The sequence below is a fragment of the Amphiprion ocellaris genome, chromosome 17 (assembly GCF_022539595.1).
Source record: "Amphiprion ocellaris isolate individual 3 ecotype Okinawa chromosome 17, ASM2253959v1, whole genome shotgun sequence".
Taxonomy (NCBI): Eukaryota; Metazoa; Chordata; class Actinopteri; family Pomacentridae; genus Amphiprion; species Amphiprion ocellaris.
The window spans coordinates 18703723-18723279 of NC_072782.1; the positions used below are offsets into that span (position 1 = coordinate 18703723).

General features: G+C 38.0%; 1 protein-coding gene across 3 annotated transcripts; it reads left to right on the top strand.

Moving 5' to 3' along the window:
- The first annotated feature begins 6657 nt into the window (after positions 1–6657).
- otpa (orthopedia homeobox a) lies at positions 6658–11325 on the top strand. Of its 3 annotated transcripts, none has more exons than XM_023276402.3 (3): positions 6658–6812; positions 7327–7742; positions 9944–11325. In XM_023276402.3, the coding sequence occupies exons 1-3, from the start codon at positions 6776–6778 to the stop codon at positions 10463–10465; spliced, it is 975 nt and encodes a 324-aa protein (XP_023132170.2). In that variant the 5' UTR covers positions 6658–6775; the 3' UTR covers positions 10466–11325. The 3 variants fall into 3 exon arrangements, with proteins under 3 accessions (XP_023132170.2, XP_035806949.2, XP_035806951.2); XM_035951056.2 differs by having other exon boundaries at positions 6682–6851; XM_035951058.2 differs by lacking the exon at positions 6658–6812 and adding an exon at positions 7064–7211.
- Positions 11326–19557: the final 8232 nt, after the last annotated feature.

Sequence of the window (19557 nt, forward strand, 5' to 3'; positions counted from 1 at the left end):
GACAAGAGCACTTTGGGCAACCGTGTCAGTCAAATGACGAATGTTGCTTCTGGCCCTGAATGACAAAACAGGCCTGTCTAATGTCCCTGCAGCAGCTCCATCTATTATCCAAATGGCCTAAAATAACGACACCTTATATTAAGGCTGAGGGAGTCCTTCCTAAATAGTCGTACTAATAAATGAACTCAATTGCCAGACAAATTAAGGTTACATTTGACTTGATCCTTATTTTACAGATTTCGATAATTATCGGGATCACCCCAAAGTCTCATTACCGCCCTAATGAGGCGCTGCTACTCCGTGACATCTACCCCGCTCCATCTCGTTAAGGAAATCGCTCTTCAATGCTGATTATTTTATTTGGAGGTATAATTATATTTCTTTCGGATAAATCACGGCCTAATCGAGTCCATGCAGAGGGCAGCGGCGCTAATTGAGGCATGAGATGCGGCGGCGGGCCGATCCACCTGCTGTATGACCGCTGATGTGAACAGTCTGCATCCCAGCAACACCGGAAACATCCGCAGAACGAACCAAACCACAGCAGCGGAATGGCGACTTGTGTTCACATCACTTACACACAATTGAAGGCCAGTAAAATCGAAATACAGTTTATTTGATGTTGAAAATTCTTAATATGATTAATAAAGTGTCAAACAAATGTAGTGGGGTTTATTCCCAGCTTGGCTGCTGAGGAGTTAAAGTTGGATAATGGTTCATTCCGGAATTGGACGACATTTGGGCTTTAAAACTTTTGAAAAATAAACCTTCTCTTTTACAATTTTCTACTCCATATTGATCAATAAAAGGTAATAAACTATCAAAGGCTTGATTGGCTTTGCTTACACACTAGTAGTACCATTTTTATTCCATTCTAAATGTTTAATTTGTTGTTTGCTAACCCTACTCTCCACAGTAACAACGTTGCTAATCCAAGCTAATGCTAGCTTTTTTTCAGCAATAACAGCTAGATATTTAGGTAGCTGTTATTGCTGACCAAGAGGACAAACTTACTGATGGGAAAAAGTAAAAAGAATTTGTCTTATTCTGATCATATGAGGTAGAGTGAGACATTCAATCAAGGCTGACAATGTTGGGAAAAATAGAAGAGAGGACATAGCTTTGCTCTACCCATTCTTTTGGAAAACTGATGATGTTAATTCCAGTGTTTCATGTGATTCACTGTTTTCTTCTTCTTCTACCAGCTAAAAAAGTTATGCTCAGAGGGTGGTTGTGGTGCACACGTTCTGTGCATAATAATTAGTATTTAAAATATGTTGATCTTAATAAGTGTTCCCACAATCACAAGAGACATCAATTAAAAAAAATACAAAAAAGGAGATTTAAATTTCATTTTAACTGTTTTATTTGGGATTCAATTTGGTCATCAGGCAGGTGGGACAAAAGAAAAACTGCATTTTAGGGGGAACTCCAGACTTATTTGGTATTTTAAAAAATATTTTCAAACATTCTTTTCTTTTTTTTTTTTAGATTTGGTCTTAAGAGAAGTAAATTTACACAACTGCATGTTTTAGTATTTTGTACATGGATTATTTGAAATTTGGTAGGTGGGATGAAAAATGTCCTCCAATTCTGGAAGGACCTATAAAATGATAAAATAAAAAATAAAGTATGAGTATCATAAAGTCCCCACTTAAATACAAGATTGGAGTGTAGTTACTTATTACAACATTACGATACATTCCTCAGCATTTGATTAATAAATAACATATGCAGGCTGTGAAACAGTTTCCACAACAAATAAGAAGATTGGACCACTTTCCACCCAAGGTTACATGCACAGACACTACTGTTCAAAAGTTTGGGGTCACTTAGAAATGTCCTTATTTTTGAAAGAAAAGCAGTTTTTTCAATGAAGCTACCATTACAGAGGAACATTTCCAGCAACCATCACTCCAGTGTTCTAATGCTACATTGTCATTGTTTAGCTAATGATGAAATGGCTAACTGATGATTAGAAAACCCTTGTCCAATTATGTTAGCACATGAAAAGAAGTGTGAGTTTTCATGGAAAACATGAAATTGCCTGGTTGACTCCAAACTTTTGAATGGTAGTGTATGTGGTGCACTGTAAAAAATAAAAAATAAAATAAAATAAAAAATAAACAAATGTGTTGACAGATAACACCTATAGTCAACGAAGTGTTCCTTTACATGCTAACCTTAACAAAATAAATAGTACAAATTGAAATTACTGGGGAAATGACACATTTTTTAATTAAATCATTAAAAAAATATGCTGTTTTTTTAAACACATTTTCTGGTATTTTAAAACATTATTATTTAAAAGATTGAAAAATGATCAACAAAATTCTAAACTGTATTTTACAGGTTTTCCCTATTTTGTTAAATTACAAATAATATCCAGTAAAATCACAGAAAAAGGGTTATAATTTGCATATTAGCTGTAAAACAAGCAGGTCAAAACTGTTAATAAAAAGACATTAAAAATCAGTATTTTTGCAAATAGTATTTTGTTCTTTTACAGTTCGTGACTTTAAAATCACATATTTTTTTCTGTATTTATCAAAAGAAATAGAATCATTTTAGATATATCTGACTTCATTTTTAAAATTTTTGGGACATAACAGAATTCTATCATTTTAAAAGTATTTTTTGGACACCCTTTTTGCCAGATTTTTGCCCTTTATTCACTGTGTGGATGATCAGGAAATAGCCTCCTAAAATGAACCCTAAATGAAGGAACTGCCCCCTGTCTCACCCCAGAGCTCACCCTCCATCTCCAACATGATAATGAGACAGACTAAAGAGATCACAGCACAAACGCCTATTTTATTCAGCCATGGAAAGGAACTATCTGAGGTACATTGCTGTAGTATTTCAATATTTTGCATCTCCTCCAATACAATTAAGAGGAAAATAGATATTTTACATTTAGAAATAGACATATTTAGACACGAGTGCAGTTATGAAAGGATATGAAATTGTTCCAACGCGCAGTATTTCGACCAGCTACGACATTAGACTCCTACGTGCATGTTAATACATCAATTCATTTGTAGAAATAGGTACATTTTCCTGATACTACCTTTGCTAGAGTTCAAGAGGGATGCCGGGCAACAGAAACATTTACTCTGCCTCCAACAGGGAAGGGCCTTTTTCTTCAGCTAAGTCAAATATACATCCTGGATGTGCAGAAAACTTGGAGTAGAAATCTTTGCTCAAACGCATATGGTCTCTAAAGTCGTGGGGTTTATTAATGTATTTAAATGAATTAATTCATAATTGATTGGTTAGAAATGTGCCATATGAGCATCAAAAGAGGCCCCAAACAAAAGACACAAAAGAGCACAGAGTTGGAGTTTAATCAACTAACACAGGATGTTGAGAACGAGCCTCGTTGTATTGTATTCCATTATATTTTGAATTCCGTGTTTTCTTTAACACAAATAAAGACATTTCTGCCGTAAATTAATGCATAAAATGAACAGTTCGGTGCCGAAAAATGAACTAGACTACGGGAATGCAAGTGTTTAAAGCTTCAAACCTGCATCCATGTGGCCTGCTGTTGTCCTGTTGTCACTTTAGGCTACTTCTTGTTGATAATTTTCATTGCAGACGATATTTCGATTAGATTTAGATTATAGATTCGATTTTTTTTAAACACCGAGGCTACAAACCAAATACGCACGAACAGGTGATGTAGTTTTGTGCTTCTGATGTTTGACAAACTTTTGTTCCTGGCTGCTAGACGCAGAGCAGAGCGCTGCAGCATCAGCATCAGCGGCTCTCCTCTTCCTCACCGTGCACACCAACTTATTACTCCTCATCCCACAGACTGTCACCAAATCAGCTGCATGAAACAAGAATCTCATTTGTTAAACTGGGAGCTCCTGCAGATGGAAGATCGATTGTTTTTCCCCGCAGAAATCTCTAATTGAGTGACTGCAAAGGCGAACCTGCGAGAAAGCTGGAACAAAAAACAATACCTGGGCTGAACATGTTTTTGGAGATCCTGCACTGTAATCAGAAGGTCATGGGTTCGAGACCCGCCACCCCCAACACATGCGTCCATCAGCAGCGGCGGATCTGCGCTCTGAAACTCAACACACAAACAAAGCAGCCTTTTTTATGATGATTTCTGCTGTTTTATTAAAAGTTCCTCCTTCTCCTCATCTCCACGGCGCGTGAAAACGTCTACTTTCCACTCAGATGCGCAACATTAACTTGCAGGAGGCGGATTTGTTTGTTTGTCTATTTTTATTTATATCATGTGTAAGATTGATGCGAGCATGTTAGTGGAATCTGCGGGAGGAGAGATGCTGCTCCGACTGTGCTCAGGTCCTTGTTTACCCTAATTAGAGCCTTTATGAAGGCAGCAAAACCGAGACCTTCATCACACACACACACACACACACACACACACACACACACACACACACACACACACACACACACACACACGCACACACACACACACACACACACACACACAATCTATTGGCACTATTGAGTGAAAAGATGCCTTTGGATTAGCATCTGACAGAAATAACAATTTCCAGGGAGAGCAGAGTGTCAAACAGCAAATTTACATGACAAACCAACTGCATTTAAATAACAAATAATATTATTAATAGCAACAACTGATGCTTAAAACTAAATATGTTTGTGTTTTTGTCACATTTTTTAAGTAAACCATGATATCTTGCAGAATCTAAAGGAATTAAATCAGCTAAATCAATAGTGTTGCAGGTACATATTTGGGGAAAAAACAACCCACCTTTTGAGTTAAAATTGCTATTAAAAAAAAAAAAAAACAGTTACTATTTATTCCTCTATTTTTGAGGCCCTTCTTTAGCGCCAGTATGTCATGCCTGCTGACATCTCATGATCTCCTCTCTCCTTGTTTGGGTTAAATATGACCCGCTGCAACCAGAGGAGTCATTCACTTGTGTTTGTGCGGCTATAAAAGCGTGGAGCCATTGAAAAGTCGTAAAATGAAGCGCGCAATCCATCATCCCGCTATGTGCGATGATTTTAAATTATCCTTACAGCTCTGGGCGCGCCACAAAAAGTTCTATTAAACAGGCAAGCAGAGGAGAAACACTGAATTTTGCGCGTTAATTATTAAGACACCGTGTAATCGCAGAAACGTTCCGTATTTTCTGTATATTTCTGTGAAAAAATAAACAAACCTGTTATGTTACTCGCAAAAACACAAAAGAAAATAGGAGCTTTGGATGGATTGGTTCTTAAACCTTCTTAAGTCTACCTCAAGTCCGGCTTCTAAAGAAATAAAGGATGAGAAATATCTCCAAGTGCGCATCTTCTTCTGTTCCTCTTCTGGAGAAAGACGCAGCGCAAAATCTCCTCCACGTCTGACCCAAACAGACTCCCGCACTCCTCTCCTCTCCATCTCCATCCATCCTTCCATCCCTCCCAGTCTGTCGGCGGTACCACCAGATTGCAGACGAATAAAAGACGAGCAGCGGCGGCTGGAGGCTGCACGGATGAAGAAAAGGGAAAAGGTTCACGCTCGGACGCCTCCTTTGTGCCGCGTTTTGCAGCACATAATAAATAAACCTGCTCTCTCTTTAAAAAAAAAAAAAAACAAAAAAAAAAACGTCCCGACATCTGTCTACAGCATGTCTGATTTTCTTGTTGTTGTCCTTAAATATGTAGCAGACTGACTGGTGTGTGGCATAAATAAAAGGTTCTTGTGCTAATTGGGTCTAATGGTGGTTTATTCAGTGACAAATGCAGCGCGTTTTTTAAAAAGTATAATTTGTGAAAGAACTTTTTTAACAGATTATAAGAAAACAGAAAGAAACTAGCCTCCCCTAAACATGGCCATGCTTTTGCCGGTGCATTTATCTGTTCAGGCGTCTTTATTAACTGTGTCCCTTTATCAAAGCAGCCACACTTCATGTTAAACTCCCTCCACTGTTTGCCGAATTAATTTGCGCGCACATCATTTACACCGAATCTCCTCCCATCGTGACAGTTGGGGCTAAACACTAGTAAATTACCGCTAATTTATATTGCCTTTACTCTCATATTTGCACTGAAAGATTCCACGCTAATTGCATAAACGCGTAATGGCCTTGAAAACGAGCCTGGTTAGAATGATAAAGTTTGTGTGAGGATATTAGGAGAGGTCCACCTGCTCTCCAAGACGCATTAAAAATGTCATTAAAAAGAAGCAACAATGATGTGCTTTCACATCACGCTCTCAGAGTGTATTATGCGGCGTCTCTTTATGCAGCCATGTGGCTCTTCTTCATATGAATAACTCCAATTCCTGTCCGAGTGGCTCCCTATAAAAACAAGCGCACAGGCAGCATGCACAATTAAACAAATATTGTGGTGATCCAACATTTCTTGAACGGGTCGAAGCTTTCGCTCAGATATTAAATCAGGTTATTTTATTGGATGTAATTTGGAGAAGAAATCAAAGCCAATTACAGGAATGAGGAGGAATGAACTTGTGGATGTAAGAGGATGGAGGGGGAGGAGGGGGGAGGAGGGGGGAGGAGAGAGGGTGCCGCCGGGGTCTCGGGCTAAAGCTGACATACCTCAGGCTTCAACTCTGATTGGTCCTCGTTTGGAGAAGCTCATGGGTTCATTCCGTTGTTAAGCGCCTCCCCATTTCTCTAAACTACATTATAATGCAACGAACCTCCCTTTTAACCACAAACCGAATTTGCTTTCATTTAGGCCATATATATTTCTTAAATAGGTTAAAGTCATAGAGATTTTTTTGGAATAGCATTTCGCCCTGGAGCGGTGCGCAATGCTATCTCATGCCGACCTCCTGGATGCTCGCCTCGGTGAGTTAACATCACCAAACTCCGGTCTTCAACTCTACTGTAAGCTGGAGGAACTTCTAATCTTAAATCAAGCTCAGAAAATTGTCAATTTGCTTCTTATATTATCTTAATGTGACTGAAGTGAACTAAACTCGCCTAATTCATTGGAAAAGTAATTATTATTATTATATTACTGCGTAATTTGATTTAACAATTTTCTAAGATATCAGTGCGATCGAATTGAATGAAGAGTATTTAAGGAGCAGATTGGAATGCGCATGTTGTCTGTCTAAAAGAACTGCACTCACAGCTTGTTTTAATTCCTGCATTTGTGTTTGTGTTTAGTGCATGCTGCTTTTTGTCTCGTGGTTTTGTGTTGCAAATAATGTCTCAACTGTTCCGGGTTGCAGCTTTTCGCCTGTAAAGTATCAGCTGCACTTTCAGATCTCGCTGCATTTGTCTAACCATGTGCCCTTTCCTCCCATAGAGACTCTGTTCACTGTGCAAAACTCACCTGCTCTGGTTGTCTGTGCAGGGATGAAGGATGCCGCGGCGGAGCTCCTGGGCCACAGGGAGGCTTTGAAGTGCAGGCTCAGCGGCGGGGGTCCTGACCCGGGACACTCCGGGGAGCTCGGCCCGGGCCCGGACGGCGTGGAAGGGGCCACGATGCTCCCGGGCGACGATATCAGCAGCGGCGGGGGATCCAACCCGGTGCAGGTGAACAGCAAGGAGCAGGAGAAGCAGCAGCAGCAGCAGCAGCAGCAGCAGAACAGCAGCAACCCGAACCAGTCCGGAGGGCAGCAGAGCCAGAAACAGAAGCGGCACCGAACTCGCTTCACTCCGGCGCAGCTCAACGAGCTGGAGAGGAGCTTCGCCAAGACGCACTACCCGGACATCTTCATGCGGGAGGAGCTGGCGCTGAGGATCGGCCTGACGGAGTCCAGAGTGCAGGTGGGACAGCAGTGGAGGGAATTTACTGGTTAGAACTGAACACCGACTCAGGCGCAGTCTCACATTTATACAGTTCAAGAATAAGTTCGCGTATTTTAAATAACCAAACCTTAGTTTTCTGTTTATTACCTTCAAATCTGCAACGTCTCCAAAAAGACAATAACATAGATCTTTCTCTAGATCAAATATTGCATCCAGTGCATGAGATCATTCAGATTAATTTGCAGCTTGAAACGTGCCATCGAGCAAAACGCAGCTGGCCAATTTCTATTAAAGAAATTATTATAAATTACTATAAAAAATATTTCAAGAAAATTGCAATTTATTTTTTATGTAAAGATGATTAAAACCGTCCGCGTTAAAATCATGGAATGATGACAAACAATCCAAATTATTTGTTTTTTTATCGTTTCATAGCGTTGATGTTATATCGCTATATTAAAATAAATGTGTAAAAACAACAACAACAAAATGTGTTCGTGCTATGATTCAGTGTTAATTGTTTTTTCAACAAATGAAAATAAATTGCAAGATATGGAGTAAAATAATAAGATATATTGTAAATTAATTTCCATTAAGACCTTTTAATGACAACAAACACCAGAAATGAGTCTATTTTGTTGGTTTCGTGTTATATTATTATTATTATTATTATTATTATTATTATTATTATTACTGTTATTAATATAAATATTACAGTATTACAAACGCAGGTTTGTGTAGATTTAATGCATCACTCGGATTCACATCGGCGACCTTGTGGATTATAGTTCATCCTCATATTGTACATAATATGACAGGAATCATTATTATAACCCATTACACCAACTCTTTACAGTTTATTTGTTCCAGCAAGCAGCATCTTTAATGATATACTGACACCTTCTCTTATTTTCATTCTCTCGCCTTGGGAGATTATACATAAAAAGTATTTTATGATACAAATCAATTGTTTTGTTTTACGCACAGTCTTGGGAACCAAATGCTGATTATTACACTCATTTAATTTGCTCTTTAACAGTCCTGAATTAACACTGATGGGAAAAGTGAGTGTGCTTCACTAAATTTCGCTTCCACTCTGCACAAATTCAAAATATGAAAAATATCAGCCACATCACAGGGACGGTGGCGCCTTATTAGCCAGCGGTGCCAATTGCGCTTGGCTCCGCTCACATGTGAAATAATACCCTGACAGTCATTATTATTATGGCATGGCTCAATTCAGCTTCTACACCATTTACATAAAATGAGAATTAGCGAAATGACGCTCATCTGATATTATGATAGGACTGGAAATAAGAAGCAGGTCCGGCCTCGGGTTTAGCGATGCTGCTGTCACCGCTCTGCGCATCTTAATGCCGCCCGCGCTCACAGTGCACTCTGTCTTTTCTTTCTTTCTTTCTTTCTTTTTTTTTAAAAAGAGGGGAATGAGAAATTGCGTTTTCTTTCCTTTGAAGTGTAATGCATTTCAGGCCGGATTTCACGGCTGGCTACGCCGGCCGGTGGAAGAGAGTGAGATTGTCCCGTTCTTATTACTGCGCGCCACTTTCTCAAGCAAATCTCCACATTAATCATAGACAACAAACAAACCTATTGAAGCTCAAGGACTCCCGGAATAAAGAGCGCTCTGTATTGATCTCAGCAGTAACATTATCTTTATTATGTCAGCGCGTGGTTTCCCTCCAAAGCAGTGAAATGATTAGAAAAATATTTTATTTTACGCACAAAAATAAAAAATAAATACAGGCCATTTTTTGCACCTTTTCAAAGTTGAAATAATTACAAATAAATATATTGATGCTGCCAGATATATTTCAATGGAAATGCTTCTGATCTGAAATAAACTTTGTCAAATTCACCCTCAATGTAACAAACTGTGCCACAGTTTGGCATCAAAATACATATTTATTATAGCAGGCATTGAGGAATTTGTTGTGCTATAATGACCAAGAAGGACACAATAGCCAACATGACATTTATTTTTTGTTATTTGGAAGCGTTTTATAATGTAAATAGTTGCTGTGGTAGCTGCAGGGAGCTTGAAAAACACATAAGTCAGTGTTTTTCTTCTCTGATTTATGGTTGGCGTTATGGTAGCAGTGATCGGAGCCTGGTGTCATAACCTCTTTATGTGCGCTTCAGCTCTGCTAACAGTCCTGTCAATACAGTGCAGCTCCTCCTCACCTCCTCTCTGTCTGCAGGTCTGGTTCCAGAACCGACGCGCCAAGTGGAAGAAGCGCAAGAAGACCACCAATGTGTTCCGCGCTCCGGGGACGCTGCTGCCGACGCACCACGGTCTGCACCAGTTTCCGTCCGCCGCGGCGGCAGCGGCGGCCATGGGCGACAGCCTCTGCTCCTTCCACTCCAACGACACCCGCTGGGCCACGGCAGGGATGCCCGGCGTGTCTCAGCTGCAGCTACCGCCGGCTCTGGGCCGCCAGCAGGCCATGGCACAGTCCCTGTCTCAGTGCAGCCTCGGCGCCGGGCCGCCGCCCAACTCCATGGGTCTATCCAACATGTCGTCGAACGGCTCCGGGCTGCAGTCGCATCTCTACCAGCCCACTTTCCCCGGAATGGTACCCGCGTCCCTGTCCGGCCCCACCAACGTGACCGGCTCGCCTCAGCTGTGTAGCTCCCCGGACAGTGACGTCTGGAGAGGGACAAGCATCGCGTCGCTGCGCCGCAAAGCGCTGGAGCACACAGTATCCATGAGTTTCACTTAGTGAGCCGAAGAGCTTTTCTTCCACTCACACAGAGATCTTCTGCATTCAGTTCTTATCCATCCAGTCCATCCAAACGGTGCACCGGGAGAAATACAACCAGGATTCTTGTTCAAACCACAAATCGCAGCTACACCTGGCACTTTCCCTCCCAACCCGCAGACCAGAGGGAGTCATCCATCAGGCCGTGTGGCCTCTATTAACCATAGGGCTGGTTCTGTTTAAGCTATAATTTATTATTTCGCATGTAGCCTATGTCAACTATTTATTTGTCTATTTAAAATGAGTTTGTTCAGTATTTATTTATTTATTTGGCACAGGCAGCCCTGCCTTTACAGGGCTTTCAGTGACATTTGCTTGGTGACTGACGGTTTTTGAAGACAAACTCTGTGGATACTTTGAAATACAAGCTTAGGCTCCAGATTGTCCCCCTCTGCTGCACAGCATGCAGCTCTAAAGGGCCAAAGGGAAGCACAGTGGACGTGCAGAAACAAGACACCTGGAGGTTTAAAAGAGTGAGAAGATGAAAGATTCACCAGGAGAGAGAAGGATTTGACAGGAATCAGGACAAAGAGGAAAAAAGACTTGAATGCATGTGCTGTCCAAAGCAAAAAACGGGGGAAATACTATAAATTAAGACATGGAAACTGACTTAACTATAATCTGTTATATAGGATGTTTTGTGTAGCGGAAGCACTCTTGTTCCCATTTGGTCAGTTTGTGATAACTTCTGTTTCCAAAATTATGTCTGTGCTTATTCTCAAATATGACTTTCTTAAATGTTTGAATCATTTTTGTTTCATGGACATGTTTATATCAATTAAATGTAAATGGTCAAATAAAAATCATTTTCAATTATGTCACATCATGAATCAACCCTCCTTTCTTGAAGCAGTTTAACAGTTTAATCTGTCAGTTTTTTGGTAAATAAGTAAATAATAATGGGAGTCAGTTTTTACTAGAAAGTGACGCTATACAAAATATTGCTTGCAGCTTTAATTTAAACCACACTGTTGTGGAGTTAATTACTCAAATTCATGCTATATTATTTTAATGTGTATCTGTGCCTGATGTTTAATACCAGGTGATAATTTTCTGTTCAGTTGATGATATTATGGGTCAGATGAGGACTTTGAATGACATCATCTGTGAAAAGTAAACAGCAATAATAAGATTAATTTTAGCAGCGAACATATGATGTTCTCCAGAAAAGTACATTTACTGAAATGCATGTTTGAACTATTTTATTGAGTATTATAGCGTACTTAATAATACTTTACTGCATAGAGTCTGCATACGTTTGTCATAACTTTCCTACAAAGCCTATTATACAGTAATAAAATGTGCATTGTTAAAAATGAAACCTCTGAAGTGGTCAAAATCAGACCCACCTCAACACTGAAATACAGTGTATATGTACACTACCAGTCAAATGTTTGGACACATCTTCTCATTCAGCGTTTTTTATTTATTTGTATCATTTTCTACATTGTAGATTAATACTAAAGATTAACACTTTTGTGTTTACAACATAATTCCATATTTATTGTTTTATAGTTTTAATGTCTTCAGCATTAATCTGCAATGTAGAAAGTAATTAAATAAAAAACATTGAATGAGAAGGTGTGCCCAAACTTTTGACTGGTTGTGTACATTAATTAATAATATTTCAGTGATAATCAGTGAACTCTCTAAAAGGATTCATTATGTATCATTACTACTTTTACTCTTGATATCATTTTGCTGATAATACTTGTGTTCTTTCAACAAATGCATGACTTTTACATGTAAAGGTGTAGCTTTACACTCTGCAGTCTCAGACTGCCCATCTGATCCTCTTTAAAAGAGAACATCGTGTGTTGACTCAATGAAACAGCTGCATGTTTAGCTTATAGCATATAGATTTAAACCCAAAATATGCATACAAACAAGAACAACTACTAAAAAAAAAAATTGTCCCTCTCCTAAGTTTTCTTTTTTAGGTGGGCGAAAGTCTCCTCAAAAAGCTGGAAAGCAGCCATATTATATATTTTTTAAAAAAGTACTGTATACACTGAGTCCTGGAGGAGTACCTCACCACTAAATGCTCAAATCCAAATGAGTAATTTAGGCAGGATCAGGGGTGTCAAACTCAATCTCAGTAAGGACCAAACTGACAAATTAGCAGAGGGCCAAAGGTGCGTTTCTTCCTTGTATTAGTTTTTAGAGAAAATACAAAATAATGACCTGCTTAATATACTGTAAAAACCCCAAATAAGATGACAAGTCAACAGCTGTGCAGCTAGCATGACAGGCTAACACGTATATCTCCCTACGTGGCATTTAAATGCAGTACATAAACGTGCAATAAATTGGCTTTGGCACTCTATAATACAATAGTGTATAGTATTGCTATTAGTTATAACTTCTCCTATGAAGACATGTTTTCTATTATTACCACTGTACACCCATTAATTTATTAAAATGACATTTTAGCTTTGTATTATTTTGATGTAAGTGCCCACAGTTCCATGTGACACCCTGTCCAGCAGATCGAGAAAATTCTTGTTATGTCCACATATTGCATCCATGCTCACCTCATAAAAACGAGGTACAAGGCAGGACAAAACTTCTTCCAAAATAGATGCATCTGCTCACAACATCATTGTACATTCATTAAATGTATATCGGGCTAAAATGGCTTAATACTAGACCTTAATATAAAGTAATCATCCTTTATATCACCAAAAACATGAACTACAGGAGGTTCAGTATTCTTAATGAATATTTTTAAATGTGACATCTGAAGCAATGAATCATAGATTTGAAAATATATTTCTACTTCTTTACATGTATTACTGATAAAACAACAGCAAACAGGCCAAACATGAATACTTGCCTACAAGCTGCTCATGCATGTATTTCCTCACACAAATTTGGTAAATCGTCCTGCTGATTTCTTCTTTTCAGGTTGAATCCAAATAATGGTGAGGTTTGCTGTGTCAGATTACTGTTACTATTTTGGCAGGAAGCAAATACAGTAAGAGATTTAGGACATGGACAGTAGCAGCAAATGTATAGATTTATCATTCATAATGTTGGGGTTTTAAATTAATTAAACTATACTATATTTTCTGAATCTTTTGCTTTGACTTTCAGATTTAGTTTCAGTTTTGTTATCGAGGTGAGGCACATTCTTCAGCTTCTTCAGTGTGATCTTGACATAAGTGGTACATTTTACTTTGGGCTGATACAGAGAATTCACTTATTTTTAATCATTAAACCTCACGCTGTTTTTGTTCAGCTGTCCAAATATGTGGAAACAACAGTATAATATGGGGAAAAGGAGACAACAACAGCACTACTACGCTTACCAACACATCCTCTCTTGGTTTTATGAGGAGAATAGTCCTATGAAAGCTGCACTGACTCTGATAAAAAAGACACAAAGTCAAGGATTTATGGCAGAAAATGAAAGATGAAAGCCCCTTTTTTTTTTTGCAATAATTCCACATTTGACAACCTGGCACTGTTTCTTGTTCGCAATTTGTGAGCTTGACCCGTTTGCACCAGTGTGGACGTATAGTATCTGTTTTAAAATCGGTGTTGGAGGATGTTAATGATATTTAGTTGGCCTCTTAGCAATCACCAGTCAACTCATTTCTGCCAAAGCTATGGGTACAAATTTGTACCACTTGAAACGGAATTTGAATAATTTATATTTGAATCGGGTTTAGTTGAATTGGATAATGACATTTGAAAAATGAATTTGAGTCTTGAAATTTGAATTTCAATTGTTCAACTTCAAAAGATGCATTCAAACACGACTTTGAATTACAGTACCAGTCAAAAGTTTGGACACACCTTCTCATGCAACGGTTTTTATTTAATTATTTTCTACATTGTAGAATAATACTGAAGACATCAGAACTCAAAAAGATTACATATGGAATTATGTTGTAAACAAAAAAGTGCATCTTCAGTATCAGTCTATCTATTTGACTGTTTTTGATGCTCATTGAAAATTTTATTTCCTGTAGAATTCCATTTCAGTTTTTCAAAATTCAAACTCAGTTTGCTCAATTTGTAATGGACTTGTTTTTCTTAACAAGAAGTTATCTTAGGGTTATTCAATTTTCTACTACAATTATTCAAGTTGAGCAATTCACATTCAGAATAATGATTCCAATCCAGTTTCTAGCGGTACATATTTCTGACCATACAAAACCTCCTATTATCACTGGCTACAGTTAAAGAAGTACAATGGTCAGAGCTTCAGAAACTACACTACCTTTCAAAAGTTTGGGACCACTTAAAATGTCCTTGTTTTTGAAAGAAAAGCAATTTTTTTTCAATGAGAATAACATTAAATTAATCAGAAATGCAGACTAGACATTGATAAAGTGGTAAATGATTATTCTAGGAAACGGCTGATATTTAATGGAATATCTCCATAGGGGTACAGAGGAACATTTCCAGCAACCATCACTCCTGTGTTCTAATGCTACATTGTGTTAGCTAATGGTGTTGAAAGGCTAACTGATGATTAGAAAACCCTTGTGCAATTATGTTAGAGCATGAATAAAAGTGTGAGTTTTCATGGAAAACATGAAATTGTCTGGGTGACTCCAAACTTTTGAACGGTAGTGTGTCGTTGTCAACTGTCAACGTTCCAATGGTTTGTACTTATGAAACGGGCCAAAGGTTCATTCTGAATTTGGGAAACACTGTTTTAAGTACTCTGCACCTGTTGCCTGGAACTCACTACAGAAGACACTGAATCTAAAGGAACTCAACACCATTGGAACTTTTAAAAAACGTATGAAAGATTTTGCAGCAGCTACTTATCACACTTGTTTTATTGTAAATTCATAATCCTGTGCTTTTATCTAGCATTTCTTTTGCTGTGCAAGTAGGTGTTGTCTGTTTTTAATTGTTGCAATTTTAATGTTTCTCAGGCTGCTGTCTTGGCCAGGCTTCCCTTGACAAAGAGGTCATTATATCTCAACAGGACCAATCTGCAGTAATGTATGAGTTTTGCTTTTTTGGTTGTATCCAATGTGCAAATTCCTCCAGTTTAAACTGAATCGTGTGTTGTTAAGGTGTTTGCAACTAACTCAGTTTGGAGAAGACATGTCTTCTGCAACTGTTTAATCATAGCTGCTTGTTTTTAGCAGTGTGCACAGTGACTCAGTGGTTAGCACCGTCGCCTTGCAGCTAGAAGATCCCTGGTTTGCGTCCCTGTCTTCCTGGGATCTGGAGAGTTTGCATGTTCTCCGTGTTTTCTCCAGGTTCTCCGGCTTCTTCCCACAGTTGAAAAACCTGCTGAGGTTTATTATTAATTAATAAGTGTGAATGTGAGTGTGATTGTTGGTCTCTTCATGGTGCTCTGTGGTAGACTGTGACCTGTCCAGGGTGTCCCATGCCTTCACCCTAAATCAGCTGGAATACAATCCAGCCTCCCCTCCCCCCATGACCTTAATGATGATTAAGCATTGTATAGATAATGAATGGGTGGATTTTCCTCCCTAACACAAATGTGTGGATACTGTATATTTTTTCATCCAATCAAACGACTCCACCATGTTTCTACCACCCACTGATAATTACAGAAATACCCTCTGAGGTTACATGCACCTCTGGTTGGGAATAGTTAACTAGTTGGAATGAAATAAGAAAATATTTATTATTATAAAAACCAAAGGAAACACTAAGTTTGAATGTGATGGTCATGTTGAAAACTCATGTTGTCTTAATATAACCATTTGGAGAGGAAGAAACTGGATAGTTCAACCATTTTATCAGCCATCACATTAAATGTATGCTGTACTGAGAATCTACATTTTCTCAACTAATAACCTATTTTTAAAAAGACTGTCTGTGACAGCGGACTAACATGTTCATGTCATCTTTTTAATCTGTTTAGGTTACCTTTATCTAGTTATCTTTCTGTTTTAGCCCATGAATAAGATTCTCAAGAAGTGGTTTGTAGTATGTACCCAAATTGTTAATAATTAAGCCAAAGAATCAGGTTTCCCTCTATAACTGTCATGTCTTAATCTTGTTCAGAGACTTGAGATGTTAACAGTATTAAATATTTCTCCATTCACTTTCTTTTGTAGCAATGTTGTAGCAGTGATGTTGTGAGCCCTTAGATTCATGTTGTGACCCTGGATAGGGCCTTCAGCGTCATGTTGAAAACCAGTGCATGCTGGAAAAAAAAAAATTAAAAATTAGCAGATTTTGTCAGACTGCAAATTTATTTTCAAAGCTTTGACTTAAAGTTAAATCCTCCTCATATAACGTGTTCTATAGATGCATACAATCTGTGTAAAGCCTTCATGATGTCTGCATGTGTTTTTGAAACACAAAGAAGCGATCAGAGGGCAGGGAGCCACGGGGATAAAGATTTTTGCAGTCTAGCGACAGATGTGAAATAATATTACATAAATGTAATAATTTGTTTCACTATCACCCAGGTTAATTAGTTTGTGGAAATGGGTAACCTATTTCTCATTGGGTAATTTGTCACACACTGACGAGGTAGCCAATCAGTGACCCTGCTGCTGGTGGGATCATTTCTCCCAGAATGCTGTGCAGCGAGTGTGTCGCGGAAAATCTGAGCGTGAGCCAATGTTTACCTCCTATTATTCCACACAAATAAATGAAATCAGTCAATAAACCATTCAAGGGTGAATATGGCTCTCTCTGTCCTGGATTATGAATGAGAGCTCATTAATTTTCCTGTGTGTGTGTGTGTGTGTGTGTGTGTGTGTGTGTGTGTGTGTGTGTGTGCAAGAGAGAGACGGTTTGTGTGTGTGTTTTGTATGTTTAGGTGTGCTTGTGTCTACGTCCGCATGTTTGTGTTTGTATATGAGAAACGGATATCAGAATCAAATTATTTGCATTCATATTTATGAATCGGGCTGCTGTTAAGCAAATCAAAACAATTACATGCAAAGGTCCACATTTTTGCAATTATCCAAACAAAACAACAGTAATAGTTTGACATTCTGGGAAATATGCTGCTTTGCTTTCTTACAGAGATCTAGATGAGAAAACCAATACAACTCCACGGGAAGAAACATGTGCCACTAGTAACTGAATGTGAATTATTTGTAATTGAATTTAAATTGCTCAGCCCGAATTATTGCATGTTACATTTTTTATCTGTAAAAATAGTATTTACACAGAAATAGGCAGAACGTTTTGACTGACCATGAGACAAACTCTTGGCTACATTCACTGCTGGTGAAATCCATTGTGTTTAAAGACTGAATTTGAATCACATGAACTGCATTTGAATTCTGAAAACTGATATGGAGCTATACAAAGAGTTGGATTTTCAGTGAACATCAGTTACAGCTTGATGAGGTTCCAATTAAAAATTTTAAATAAAGTATTTCAATTGAGCATTTCAAATTAAAATAATGAGATTTTTAAAAACACATTTTCAAGCTGAGAAATTAAAATCCAAACATAAATGATTCAAATTCTATTTCCAGTGGCACATTTCTGCCCACAAACCTCATACTTACTCATTAACAATGAAGTTACCAGCAGTTAGCTTAGCTTAAAGCCTGATAACAGAGGGAACCAGTGAGCCCAGCCATGTCTGAGGTTAAAACTGTAAAGCTGTTTGATTAATTTGTTTTATCTTATTTAATTAACCTGGACAAAAAGCCTCTTGTGATGATGAGACTCTGGGATGTCACTGTGCTGGCCGTGAAATAGTCCATGACTTCTTGTTTGTACATTTAAGGTTTTGTACAGAGCAAAATTAGATGTAATTACTAAGCTTTACAGATGCTGCCAGACCAGCTGTTTGGCCTATTTTCAGTCTTTACCATAAGCTCAGGTAAACCTGAGGGGAAGTTGTTGAAGTTGGGACATGCACAAAGGTTCAGGCTGCTTTAAAACGGCTGGCAAGTTCCCATAATTAAAAAAAACAGCCTCATGATAGAAAAAGGCTGCATTGAGGATGGATAACTTCATTCAAAAAATAAATCTTTTTTGTTTTTTCTGGCCTGCATCGGTGTTGCAGCTCTTTTAGGTCACTTTCATTGCACTTTTCAAGGTTATCAGGTTGGTAAAGATCATTTACTTCAGAAGTACTTGTGTATTTACATTTCATGCCACTTTAAACTTATTTTCACTTGTCATTTATGATAATAAATGATATCTACTGTATATAAACTGTATTTGGATTGATTGCCAATGCTTTTAGGTATTATAGACTTATAATGATGTGAAAAACAGATTTTGGGGGGGATTCTGTTACAGGTTTTTAAAGTTATTTTTAGTGCTTATCAAACAATTACAATCTGTAACCAGATTAATCACAGGGTTGATGTGGATTAATTTAGATTAATCACAATTAAATATAATTCATTTTTAATCTATATTGATTGTGTTTCTCACATATATATAAATATGTAGCATTCACATTTCCTACCAGATAGCCAATGTGCTGTTCAGTGTCTTCCATGTGGAGTTGCTTGGTTCTGCCACTACCATCAACTGCCCATTTGTGCATGTGCGGCAGCAGGTGTTACAGTAAGTCTACTTGGACAAACTGCCCGAAATGCGTTGCCAGACACTTTTTGGGGATTTTGAGTCATTCTGCACTGCAGATAGGTTAACTGCATTAAATTATTTTGTATCTAATTAATCATGATGATGGATTTATCTGCATTAACTCTGACAGCCCTAGTTCTTTTCATACCATACACATAGAATTATATTGATATTTTTATGTATATCAAAAATAAATATCAAATAAATTAAAAGAAAAATATTACATCATTACCATTTTATCATTTTTTATTAATTACATTTTCTTTTCACGGTGTGCAAAGGCAAAAATTGCAGGAAGCCCACTTGGTTCAATTTAGACCATCTGGCTGTTTTAATGTTATATATGCAACTAGAAAGTGAAGAATATGTTTCCTAAAAGGTCGTCAGTTATAGGGCTTACATGATCTGGAGCTGATTATTCTACTTGTATGATTAAAACTACATTATCAATGATTAGAGTAAAAGTGTACACTACCGTTCAAAAGTTTGGGGTCACCCAGACAATTTCATGATTTCCATGAAAACTCATATTTTTATTC

Excerpts from the sequence above, each read along its gene's own strand:
- otpa (XM_035951056.2), top strand. The coding sequence starts at position 6,776 with ATGCTATCTCATGCCGACCTCCTGGATGCTCGCCTCGGTGAGTTAACA. Across the intron at positions 6,852-7,326 it reads CTCCGGTCTTCAACTCTACT|GGATGAAGGATGCCGCGGCG; the intron begins GTAAGCTGGAGG and ends TTGTCTGTGCAG. Across the intron at positions 7,743-9,943 it reads TGACGGAGTCCAGAGTGCAG|GTCTGGTTCCAGAACCGACG; the intron begins GTGGGACAGCAG and ends CTCTGTCTGCAG.